The 12,722-nt window shown below is 46.9% G+C and overlaps 1 protein-coding gene across 4 annotated transcripts in view; it reads right to left on the bottom strand.

Annotated features, from left to right (window-relative positions):
* PLXNA4 (plexin A4) overlaps window positions 1-12,722 on the bottom strand; it is a 462,053-nt gene that overhangs the window by 221,490 nt on the left and 227,841 nt on the right. For all 4 annotated transcript variants that reach the window (XM_030015469.2, XM_030015472.2, XM_030015470.1 and 1 more), the window contains one exon: window positions 9,540-9,671. In XM_030015469.2, the coding sequence (XP_029871329.1) occupies window positions 9,540-9,671 (132 nt within the window). The remainder of the gene's footprint in view (window positions 1-9,539; window positions 9,672-12,722) is intronic.

The following is a 12,722-nucleotide window of genomic DNA, read 5'->3' as shown; positions in this document are numbered from 1 at the left end:
AAAAGAACATAAAAGCCAGCTTGCCTTTCAAGGGCAGGTTCTGGAATGGATTTCATTTTCCTGTTCCTACTACACACATCTATGATGATAATGACTATATCAAGTAATATAAAGTGATGAAAGACATTTAGCAGGGGCCTAAAACAAGAAAGACTCAAAGCCATGAATGCAGAGGACACAGCAAATTCTGGAGCACTTAAAAAAGTTCTCCCCAAGTCTGACAACGAAATGCCCATTAATCCCCACTAACAAGAAGCATGCCTAGGAGTTCAGAGGTATCACATGAAAAATAGAAAAGGCATTAGAAAATGATAACTCTGTGCACTTATGGTGTAAGGAAAAGCCCCAAGAGAGCAAATACTTGCTTCAAAGTAAGTAATAAGATACATGAGCTTGCAATGGAAACAACTTTTAAAGCATATTTAAAATGCAATAATTAAGAGAACGGTCTCTGACAGCCACCGGGCACCGATCCGGGAAAGCACTCAGGCATGTGTTAGATTTAAAAGCTTAAACCCAAGAGGTATGGAAGTGCCTATACCTCTGAGCCAGGGCCTCTGTCTTGCCGAAATCCTCCCTCCCTGGGAGCACTGGTGCCCGGGCTGGGCTGGAGTGGAATACCAAAGCAGCGGGATGATTAACAACTGGTGCTTTCAAGTGACCTGCAAACGTAAGATCTGTGCGAGGCAGGGGAGAGGAGGAGACCTGGCTGTCAGTGAGATTGGAGGAGACAGATGTTTAATGGAGGCCAGGATTACAGATCTGCCAGGCTTCACATGTAATCACCAGCTTCTTAGGTTTCCTCTTTCTTCTCCCCTTCTTCTGGGTCTATTACAGGGTCAGGGGCTGGGGGAGGGCAGGATGGAGATTTTCAGATTTCCAGCTAAATTCCTTGAGCTGCCCTTAATACTCTGACCTATTCCGAGCTGAAACCACAACCTACCAGTCTGGCAGGACTCAGAGACATGGGAATGAATTTTTTGTTTAAAACAAGAAGAGCAATGCATTTAACTCCACGGACCCACCTCCTTTCCCCCAAACAGCACGGTAGCTCTGCTGAGCAATCTGTGTTTGACTCAGAAAGGCCGCACCGCAGAGGAACAGCACCGCAATCAATAGTGCCAGATGACCCACACGCTGCGTGCCAGGCAGCACTGTGCCCCAGGGGACACGTCTGCACGGCTTCCCACCCGTCACCCGCTCCTGAGGATCGATAGTCCCTGCCGCTTCTTACCCGGGGAACGACTCTACAAATGCTTTTTGCATTTATGGGCATTGCTCTCTCTTTCCTCCGGCCTTACTCATTTTTTGTCCTCTGTGCAAGGCAGGGGGTAGTTATTACTTTGTGAAAGCAGAGCCCCGTGAACTAGAAAGACCAATGTTCCCACTTAAAAACACAGGAGACAGGAGGAGGGAGACCTGGTTAGACTTAATGACCGATCTCATTCCTCATGTCACGACTCCAGGCAACCCTCTACAATTGTGTCCACCACATGGATACCTTAAGGCAAGGAGTCCCAAAGACGAACTAAACCATCCTTTACCGGAATGCAGCACCTTCAAAAGCCCCTGTGCATCCTCCAGCTCCTGCACTGCTTCTTTGAGCAGCCTGTGGAGGAAGCATCCTGGCATGGGGATGACTCTTGGCAAGCTAAGAGATGAATGCTGACATTAGGCATTGCTGAAGCTCAAGCCAAATGCAGATCCACTGATGGCAGTGTGAAAGCTATAGTTCTACCCTCAAACATTGGACACGTAGAAGAGGGCATAACTGTAGAGTTCAGGCACAAATATCCCACCACTATGACTGAACATAGGTCTTTTAATGAGAAAGACTGTATCAGGCACTAAATTGTGTTAATGTATCCGTATGGACAGAAGCGCACCCCAAATGCTGGCCCAGGGGTGATTGGGAGATTCAGCTCTGATGCATTATTCTGTCACAGGCATATGGCATGACCAAGGACGTGTCACTCAGCCCCCTCTGCTCATCAGCTGCAAAATTTCACTAGCAGTGCTCCGACCCAAAGGGCAGTTATATGAATTCATGTCTTGCCAGCAAGCAGTGTTTAGACACCGTCCGTGGCTAAGATACATGTATTCAAAGTACTTGAGCAGTTGCACTGATACACTCCCCCCCAGCTGGATCCCAGTGATTAATGCAATGTGCTTGCAGACAAGTCATTTCTCTGGGATGGGGCAAGTCTGGAAGAGACAGCATTTTGGCACGGATAAGCAGGGCCAAGCATGAAGCAAAGGGATACCGACCTGCATTTTGTATTAAATCCTTCCTTCCAGTGAAAGACTGTCAAACTGCTCCCAGCTAGTCCCCTCCATGCAGCTTGGGCTTGTCAACATTCCTCTAGATGGGATCAAGAAAGCTATTAACTTAGTGTCATCTACAGGATGGTTACAAATAGGAGAACGATTATTCTCTCAAGAAGCATTTCCGTCTCCAGCACACGCAGCAGAACTCGGACTAGATACCTGATGGTAACATAGCAAAAGTCCCCTCTGAACTTGGGATCCAGCAAAGCTTTCCAGCTCTCATCAGGGCATGCACATCAGCCTCAGGTGTCAGGAGGAGACCTGCGTTTTCAATAGCCAGTGGTGGGAATTGCAGAGAGCTCCAAAAGAGGTCCTCATCTTGGAAATATCTTCTGTACCTTCAGGACACATGGAGTTACAGTGGTTTGCCCACAGCTGTACAAGGACTCTGTCAGCAAGGCAGGGCATGACTCTAGGTCTCCCAAATCCTGGACTGTCTCTCAACTGCAAACCTTTTCTCCTTTCCAGTGCACTTAGCATAGTACTTGTTTTAGGGCAAAGTGGGGCATTTGAATACAGCATCAAGCTGGCTTATAAAAGCATTTCCAAGCATAAAAAGAGCTTAATTCAAGTGTGTAAAGCCCAAGGCTAAGGGACAGTGGGACATGAAATTCCAGATGCCCATGCATCTCATGGGAGGGAGACAGCCCCAGCAGAATTTCTTCCCTTGCCATAAATGGCTCATTTGGGACACCTCCAAGACCTTGAATCGGTTCCTCACCTGCTCACCCCAGCTTTCTGAGTTATTCCCATCACTGCTGGAACACACAACCAACCCAGCAGGAGGTTAAAGGACTCCCTATTCCCTTAATTATCCCACCACTGCTTACTCCTAGGATACCCATGTGCTAGCAGCAAATGAGTTAAAATCAAGCTAAACTATGACTTTTTGCAGTAATATGCCTTTTGCTGATAAAGAATTATTTCAAAAGAGTCAGCAGCACAATGTGCTGCAGTTTTGCCGGTGGGCCAAACTGCTTTTATCATTCTTGGCTGAGAAAAATGGGCACTCACTCACACGATGTCTCTTCCATCCTTAGCTGAGCATCCATGCAGGTTTTTCCATCCATGCAGTCATTTCTCAGAATGCATCTGACCTTATTTAACAGGCCCTTAATTAGGTGAAAGCAAATGCAAGGGAGAGTGGAGTTCAGCCTCTGATATTGCTGAGGGTGATGAGTGGTATTTTAGGGGTGGGAAAGAACAGTCAAAGAGAACAAAAGTTGCCTTTGCTGCCAACTGGGATTACGTTCATTGCTTGCTAGAGATCGACTGAACTCTAGGAATTGTTCTTCCCTGTTTTGTGCAGGACTGCCCAAGAGCAGGGCAGCTGGGCAATGAAATGGACACTTTGGAGGCGTCTTCTTTTGAGGATTTAGAGAGAGCCTAACATGACACATCTTTGTAAAGAGAGCGTGCATTTCAACTCTTGAGTTGGGCCTCCTAGAAGCTCCGATGACCCTGATCTTACCTAGGACGTCAGTCTGGTTTAGGAGCAGCCAACTACTCCAAGGAAGAGACTATACTGTCAACACCTTTCCTTCCTGGCTTTCAGAAGTTGAACAGTGGTGTCCTGCAGAAGACCTGACCATCTCTAAAGAGCGGATGTGCACAGAGTAGTCATCTTTCACACTACGCACAGTAGCCCCTTTTGCAGGTTGACAGTCAATACTCCCAAAAGCCTACAAGACAGCAGAGTCGAACGATAGAAATCTGCAACAGCAGTGCCAAAATTTACAGTTTATGGGTGTCTCTGCTGCTTTTAAATCCCCAGGTCAAAAAGTCAGACCTATTAGACAATCTCAGCTTTCCATTTTAAAACAAGATCATTTCTGTCTTTTCTGGTTCTGGACCGATGATGAAAAACATGGTCTGCACACAACCTGATGGCTCACAAACAAACAAATGCAAATTAAAAGGAAAAACTCTTGAGTTATTTTTAAAACTTGTGATCTTGAGCCAGTGTTTCTGGGGACAGCCTCAAACTGACAATCCCCTGGAAACAGCCACTCCAAATCTAGGAGTTAATGCTAATTGAAATCTTGTGCAAAGACAACATTTGAAGAAATTAAGCTATAATTAAGTAAAGTTATTAATGATTGCTTTAACTAATGGATATGATAACATAAGCAGCAAACAAGATTTTAATCAGTGGTCATGAAATCAGAAGAAAACTAGCCAGTCACCACCTCTTCTATTGCAGCTAATTTGCACACAATAATTCTCTTGCAGATAGTGACTCAGCGGCAAAGGGAAGAAGAATAAATCTCAGGAGACAAATAGGTATAAGCCTTCCCCATTTTAATGAGAAACAGACACAGAAAGGCCAAAAAGACCCTGTCAACATGATTTGCAATACTGTTACTTAATTTTTACCAAATGTGATTTCTGCCATGCTTTAGTTGAAGTACATATTTATTTGATATTTCATTGGCAAAGTTTAAAAGATCCCCCCAAATACCTATCTGCTTCTGCTACACATGACCCTTTGACATACCGTAATGGTTTTAGGGAATGATAGCACTTCACAGATGTGATTTATTCCCAGATCATGGATGACTTTCTGCTAGTTTACAAGGAAGAAGCACAACTTTCCACTGGAGCGTGAAGCTGACTCACCTGCATGAAACAAAACTGGCTGCACGGAGAGGGACAGCAAATCTCCTTCCTTGAGTCAAACGTAGGGTTACTCATAAACTGTTTGCAGAACAGAGTCTTCCCTAGCCATTAGTAAACCAAAAGTAGGAGGCAGCTCAAAGCCTTGGGATTTTAATAATACAAAGTTGGGGCCTCTTGCTGTTTGCCTTCTGGTTTTTGAGCCTTTAAGTTCGTTTTCTCTAGCTCTTTCCTTTGATCCCTCTATATCAAAGGGAAGAGCTGAGATTCTCGTGTCTTGGAGTTGCTTCCAGGTGCTGTGTCAGCTTTGCAAAACACATCTAGCACTGGGAGAGACCCAGGAGTCCAACGTGCTGACACAGAGGTATTTAGGGGTGATGGAGGTGATCTTCCAAATACTAGTCCAAAGCCACAACAGGAAAATGAGCATCCTGCACCTCCTGATACATAGAGCTGGGCTGCATGTGCGTGTCAACAGTTAAGCATCAAAGAGGCAAGGAGGCATGGTCAGACAGCAGCCTGGTGGCAGCTGGAAGAGGAGAGAGCAAGGGAACAGGGTTGCCAGAAGGGGAGGAGTGACAGAAATTAAGGGCAAGTCCATAAATTAGAGGACAGGGCCACAAAGAGGGATGGGATCAGAGAGAGAAACAGGAATAGTGAGGAAGGGGTGAAAGAAGCATCTTAAACCCTGCAGAGAGCTCCAGGGAGCTTGTAAGCTCAGGCTTCTTGTTTGGGAGGAGAAAGAGATTCAGAGAGAGGGTTAGAGGAGGAAGAGGAACCTGAGGAGGCATGTATGTGCGTGATGAGGAGCAGAGGAGATGCAGAGACACTGCAGACCTCCTTCCCCTGCTCCTCTAGCAGCATTTCCCATCTGCTCCTCACTCCCTTAGATCAGCGTGTGAGGCAGAAGACTCTCCCGTGTCTGCGCACCAGAAACAAAGAAGGAAAAAGAAACAGCCCAAGCCTCCAAGGTACCGATATCCCCATGACCCCCAAGGAACATCTCAATACAGGCCCAAGTGCCATTCAGACAGATAAGTGAGGAAATGACACCCCAGAGCAGCGTTCTCCCTGCTTCCACCACGCAAGGCCCTCCTTCAGTGGGAAACACTGTCTGGCTTGTAACTCCCTTGGAGCCTTTGTGAAGGCTGGGGCTAAATGGCAGATCTCTTGACAAATCGTGACAGATCCCATGCATGCACCAACCCTTCCCCGCTCTGTCAACAGGGACTTGGAACACACGTTTGCACTTGAAACACGCATACGCCTGCGCCTCCGTGAAACGATGGGACCTTTGTATACTTTGGGTTTCGGTGACAAATCTTCCTGTCTTCCTCGTTCAATACATCTCCCTATAAATGGAGCCCCTCTGATGGTGAAAAGCCATTGCATCCTGCTCCTGAGAGCCCAGCACGTCTGATAGCCCCGACAAGTGCTGCTCGTCACCTCTCGGCGTTCAGAGGAGCTGCAAGGGAGGACTTCTTTCAGCCACAGCCCGCAGGGCTGAGCTGGGTTCCCCATTCCCCTTGAAGCCCAGGGAATTCAGCTCCACATGAAAACTCCCATGTGCAACCCAAGGACCCCCCAGTTCACTGAGGAAAGTGCTCCCATGCAGATGGTGACTTTATCAAGGCCAGGGGATGTATTTTTTTGGCAGTAGGAGAAAGCGTTTTCTTGTAGCCAGATTTATAGTGACAGCTCTTTGAAGGTGTTTCAAGTCAAAGGGTGCCTTGCTGAGCTGAGTCTAAATGCCTCATTGCAGAATAGTTTGGGGCACGGCAAGAGCAATACTTGCCAGGACTGCCAGAGCCACGACAGGACTGGGACAAGCTGGAATATTTGACTTTATCATTGGGGCTTCCATTCCTATTGAAGACTGGTGAGTGACGGAGCCAAGCCTGGCAAAACTGCTTTTAATGGAGCGTCTACACATGCAACAGGACCACTCTTATCTCCAGGGCACTGCCAGGGTTGAGGCCAGCAGACGGAGGGCAGAGAAACCTCCTCCTTCCCCAGGGACAGGACCAGCCCTGGTGCCTGCCTGTCTTTGAAAAGGTCGGGTCAAGCCATCACCCTCCTGTCCCTCATCTCCACAGTCCTCACAATACCAGGGCATTTCTGTGGGCAGTGAAAACCTCTGATAAGTCAGATCTTCATCCGTTTATGAAAAGAACTGTACGACATGGCTTGTACAGTGGATGGGATATATGCTCCCCAGGGCCAGCCTGCACTCCTCCACGCTGTTCACAGTCCTGCCTCCAGCAAAGGCAAAACCCTGCACCCACTCTCAGCCACCGAACCCCTACAAATGTTAATTCATTCGAGCACTTGAAGAGCGTTATATCATGAACACAGAGATAGCAACTGTATTGCTGTGACGGCAGCGCTTTCATTCACATTCTTGCTACATCGCAGATAAAATGAGAGACGGGCAAAGGCTTCTGTAGCGTTGAGTGTTTCACAAAATCAGATCAGATTTTAAATAATAACAGTCCATGCCCTTTTCACTAACCTCTCTCATACAGACACCCTTGGGCTTCAAAGATGGGTGGGAGGAGATGATTGAATAAATCACAGGGGACTCAGGGCTCCTGAGTTCTCCATAGAGATGCATCAACAACTTGTGGTCCTAAAAAAACCTAAAAAAACCTGCCTAAGCTTGTGCTTCAGAATAGCCAACCACAAAATCAATCTGCTTATGTTGTAACATTTAGGGAAGTGCAGGTAGTCAACATACCAACAAGAACATGTTCTTGGAAGCTTCTGGAGGAAAAACAAATTGCTCCTTTCATTCCAGATTTCATTTTTTAAAGAAGTGAGTGAATGAACAGTGCTATCCCATTGCCCTTTCCTAGAGAGAATCAAGACAGCTCCTGGATATTACAAGACCAACCAGCCCAAGGGAGTTGAACATCTTGTCTCTGTAAATCTGAAGGGCTGTACAAAGCTGGTGGTGGTATCTGAGGTGACCTGTTGCCAAAAGGGCCTGCACAAAAAAGACACTGAGCAAATCTGAAATCAGTGGATATTGGCATATCGTCATGCTCACAGGCTTTGACCATGCAAGGAGCCCCATTCTACTCAAAGAAAAAAGAAAGGACCCACAGAGTAAAAGGATAAGAAAAAGGAACAGTGTCTTGACCAAAGTCTCGCAGGACCTTGCAAGCATCACCTGCCTCCAGCTTCCCACTCCATCCCAACAGGTGACTGGGACTGTTTTCACTTCAGCACTGGAGGTGACATCCCACCCTTGCCCAGCACTGAGCAGATAAGAAAGCAATCCCAGCTCTGTCATCACGTCCTTTCTCCTGAGTTATCATCACCTTTAATAAAGACATGTACAGAGTTGCTCCCCTCCCCACTCTTTGATTTTAGATATAAATATCCATAGCCTAGGGAGAGGGTCAGAGACATCGCAAAGGCACAAAACTTTTAAAATAAATTGGTTCAAGCAGAAGAAATGACAGTCATGGACTGGAAACGATAACCTGCCTATTTTGTATGGGAAGAAGGATAGCCAGCCTGCCACATCTGAGCTCCTGGACCACAGCAACCCTGCTAAACACCTTCCTCCAAAAACTGCATGTATCCCTGCCTTATGGGCCAGGACAAAACTCCTCTTAGCTTAGGTAAAGGCTAATAATTACAGTGTTAGCCACAGCCTGGAAAACAGCCACCTGAAGAGGATATGAGGAGGGTCTATAAAATCATGGGAGGTGAAGAGGAAACAATTATTCACTGTTGCATTTTTACGGCAGGAATCTGTGGCTGGTGAAACTGCCATGAGGGTTGATGAGAGGAGGGGACATTGTGGCCCATCTCCATCCTCAAGACTGCTGACTGTTGACGACTGCAGTGCAGTGCTGTCAGAGGGTTGGAGTACACTATGCATGAATCAACCAGTTACAATAACTCAAGTAATCCTGCATGGCCACAAGACTAATTATATACAACAGATTTCTTCATGCAAAACTACTTCTTCCTCCTCCCACCCCAAACAGCAAACTTCCTAAGGCCAAGCACTCTGCTGAAATCAGCCAGATTTCCATGTCGAACACCCAGATTGGTCCTTCCCTGGAATCTGGCTGTTAGTATTTTCAATAATACTACCAATAACACAACAGGAACGTCACGCTGAACTTGGCCTGCACCCTGGCAGGCAGCGTCCTACACTCTTGATCGCTGTGTCTCAGAGAGGCTCCAGCTTCTCCAAATACTCCAGTTGGAGCCAAATGATTCAGCGTTACGCTTATCCATATCTGTGGCAGATGTAGCCACAGTTTGAATGGGGGTGGAGAGCAATGTGGTATGCAGCAGATGCAGTAGCAACTCCTTGTCAGGTAGCCAGCAGGACGTGTACTGCTTAAAGCAATGCTGGGGGTTGTTTCTGCCCCCTTAGTTCTCTGCCCCTGGCCCCTCGAAAATTGCATCAGTGTATAAATGCAATGGTTTCTAAGCATGAAAAATAATGATATCGACGATGGAGCACATCTTTGTAGTAACTGTGTTCACCATCAGAACTTCACGTGCAATTCTGATTTAGCATGATCAAGTTAAAACCTTTCAAAGTACCATGGACTGACAGAGTTTCTTACCTGCTTTTCAGACATGATGTAGAGGTGTTCATGATCCACTGAGAAGGCCATATCCCGTAATATGGGGCCAGTATCCACCACCTGCACAATCTCATACTCCAGTGTGTTCTTGGTGGTGCCGTCCACACGGATCTGCAGAGCAAAAACAAAAGCAGGGAGACAACATGAGTATTTTTCCTTCTTCCATGGAGACTATAGAATAATCATTGGAGAAATGTATTGTGGTCCAGGTCTTTTGGACAACAACCACTGTCATCACAAAGTGAACTTTTCCCCTGCCTCCTCACTTACAGGATGAAGCAGGTTTAACTGCTTCTGCTGGTCCCATCAACACAACAGCACTATAGAAGAACAATCCAGAGCCTGCTCGCTTTTTTTCTGGCACTATCACTGTGTTACTGTCATTGCCTGGACAAATCTACCGAGCTGAAAATGATGGTACAAAGGGGAGAATTTGTGGTGATGATGAGCAAAAGATAAAAAAAATACATAAGAGTCTGCAGGACTGACTCACTCAAATGCTAGTCAGACAATATTATTGTTCTTATTGCTAATATTCCATGGGGCAATATATTATTGCAGAGTGTACAATACAACACAGACTATTTCTCTTGTTGATTACATATATCAGATATTGAAATCAGTCCTGAACAAATATGGCACCTTATGATTCCAGACACATCTCATCACAGGGTGTCACTTAGGAACATCAATAACTGGAATTATGAGAAGGAACCAGACGCACAGTCCCAGTCTATCCCTGACAGTGACCCAGCGATACAGAAGAAAATGCACAAAACACCAGAGTTTTCTTTACCTGTCTAAAACCAATTTCTAGAGATTGGGCTCAAAAGCAGCTGGAGAAGGTTTGCAATCCCTTTCAATACTATAATCACAATTCAGGATAATCTAGCTATCCACAGGAGTGTTGGGTCCTTCTGGATCTTGTGAGGCTCTGTGCTCCAGCAAACCCCATGGCCATGTGTTTCAGAGATGCATCCACATTCCTCATCCCCCTTGCTATGTTTTCAGTGTGTTGCCTTTCACTTTCAGAAAATCTATCCTGCAGCAACACAAACATCACAGTACCCTTCCCTAGAAGAAACCAAGTTGTGGTAGATCTGCGTTGTGCTCCACAACATGATCTCCATACCTTCCTGACCAAAGGCAGACTAAAGGCTCCCAGTCCCTGGTTTGCCCTTGAGCAGTTTGATAGCTGAGCAAAAGCACCCTTCCCACCCAAAGGAAATAACAAGCTATGGAGAACTTATGGTACCAAGCCCCATCTCCACTGTTCCCTGGCACAGTCCATGAGCTTGTTCCTTCTGTATCAACCTTTCAGCCAAGAAACTGAGCCTGAATCATCTTCTATATTAGAAAGGCAAAGAGAAAGGAAGAAAAGGAATGACAAAAGGTCTAGAAAGCCTGTATGAGCAAAGGGCAGCAATGATATACAGATTCTTATCTTTGTCCTTCCTGGATCTCCCCACCTGCTGCATGACAAGAAAAAAATCTTATTCCCCCAGGAAAGACAGGGGAAATGAGGGGCTCCCTGTGACAGCAAAGGGTGCGGAGGGTGCTCAGGGATCCTACGTGCTATCCGTCAACCTCCACAGAAGCGGGTGCACATGCAGGCATTGGCTGTTGGGCTCGTCAAATGACACCGGAGGATTTGCAGTTAGTTTGTAGTCTTGACGGATCTGGCGATGACAGCAACACACGTTGCAACGTCAACACACAAAGAGGTCAGGGCCTGAATCCCAACCCCGAGCATCCATGCCTCCCACTGGCTCTGACTGCCTAGGGGGAAAGGGCTTGCTCGTGTCCATGGTCCCTAATGGGGGAATTCGGCTCCTCAGAGTCTCTCTTCTTGAAAGCGGGCACTGCTGTGATTCACCCATGGGGTCAAGGGCAAAGAGGCCAACAGGCTCAGGATGAGTCATTCCCCTTAGGACAGTCAAGAGAAAGGAAGGAGACACAGAAAGGGCTGCAGGTTGAGAAACCCAGCACTCTCCCTGGGGGGGCTCTGCCTAAGGCAGCTCGAATGCCCCCACAGCAGAAGCCTTTCCTATTTCCCACAGAGACCTTCCTGCTCCAAGTTCTCACTCTCAGGGAGTGGTCGCTGAGCTTTGTCTGCTGTTCCAGCTCTGCCTTTCCCCCCAGTCCCTTGTGGCCGCTCGTCCTCATCAGAGGGCTGCAGAAGATCCTCGCTCTCTCTGCTGATCACCGTGCTAAACAAACCTTATGCCTTTGCTGCTTTGACCTTGATTTTTCAGCATAGGCAGGGTCAGATCTGTAGGCCACTAGATATGTAAGCAGGCAATTATCACCCCAGGGCTCAGTCACTGTCCTCAGCCTTTGCCAGGCCCCATTAGAGGAGAAAGAGCTCAGAGATGGAAGAGGCAGGCTGGAGAAATAGCCGGCTGGAGTTAACAAACCATGCAGACAGGAGGCACAGCCCCCAGGGATCTCCCCTATGCAGTTGGTGCAGGTAAAAGATTGCAGAGGTTTCACACCAGGAAAACAGAGATACTCGGAAGTGATTTAACAGCTATTGCTAGCCTAATTGCCTGCAAAATCATTATTTTGCAGCAGGGGAGGGAGGCAGGGAGGGAGGAAGGAACAGGGCTCATTCCATCATACATGTGCAAACACACACACGTGCACGGATGCACACCCAGCCCAACAACTATACGTGCAGAAACCTCTCTCTCTCATTAAAGGTAGTAGCTAAGTAAAAAGAAAATTGAGGAGAAGGCCAGAAAGTCTGGCAGACATTCACCCACACTGCACAGACCATGTAAGCCCTGCTCCAGCAATGATGTGGTTATTGTAGCTTGCAGCCAGAAGCCTGGCCCTTAACTCAAGCCATCCCTTTACCTGTCTTAAACTCTAGCTTTCTTATCTTCAACCCCAGGCACGGAGCCCAGAGGATCTCCACCTTCTCTGCACATTCCTCTCAGTCCTGAGCATCAAACACCACAACAGCAATTTCTCTTTGAGATTTATTCCTGGCTCCCAGACACCCACAAGAACCAGGGCATTTGGGTTAGCAAAAAAATCAAAAGAAGAGTCTGTGAAGGGGAAATGAGAAGATTCTCATCAAAGCCTGCAAGTGATCATCACTAAAGTCACGGACACCAATACAATCTCTGCTGGGAAGGCTCCCCAAGTTGCCAATTG

This window comes from Aquila chrysaetos, chromosome 5, assembly GCF_900496995.4.
Source record: "Aquila chrysaetos chrysaetos chromosome 5, bAquChr1.4, whole genome shotgun sequence".
NCBI lineage: Eukaryota > Metazoa > Chordata > Aves > Accipitriformes > Accipitridae > Aquila > Aquila chrysaetos.
This window is presented reverse-complemented; position numbering and strand designations above follow the sequence as displayed.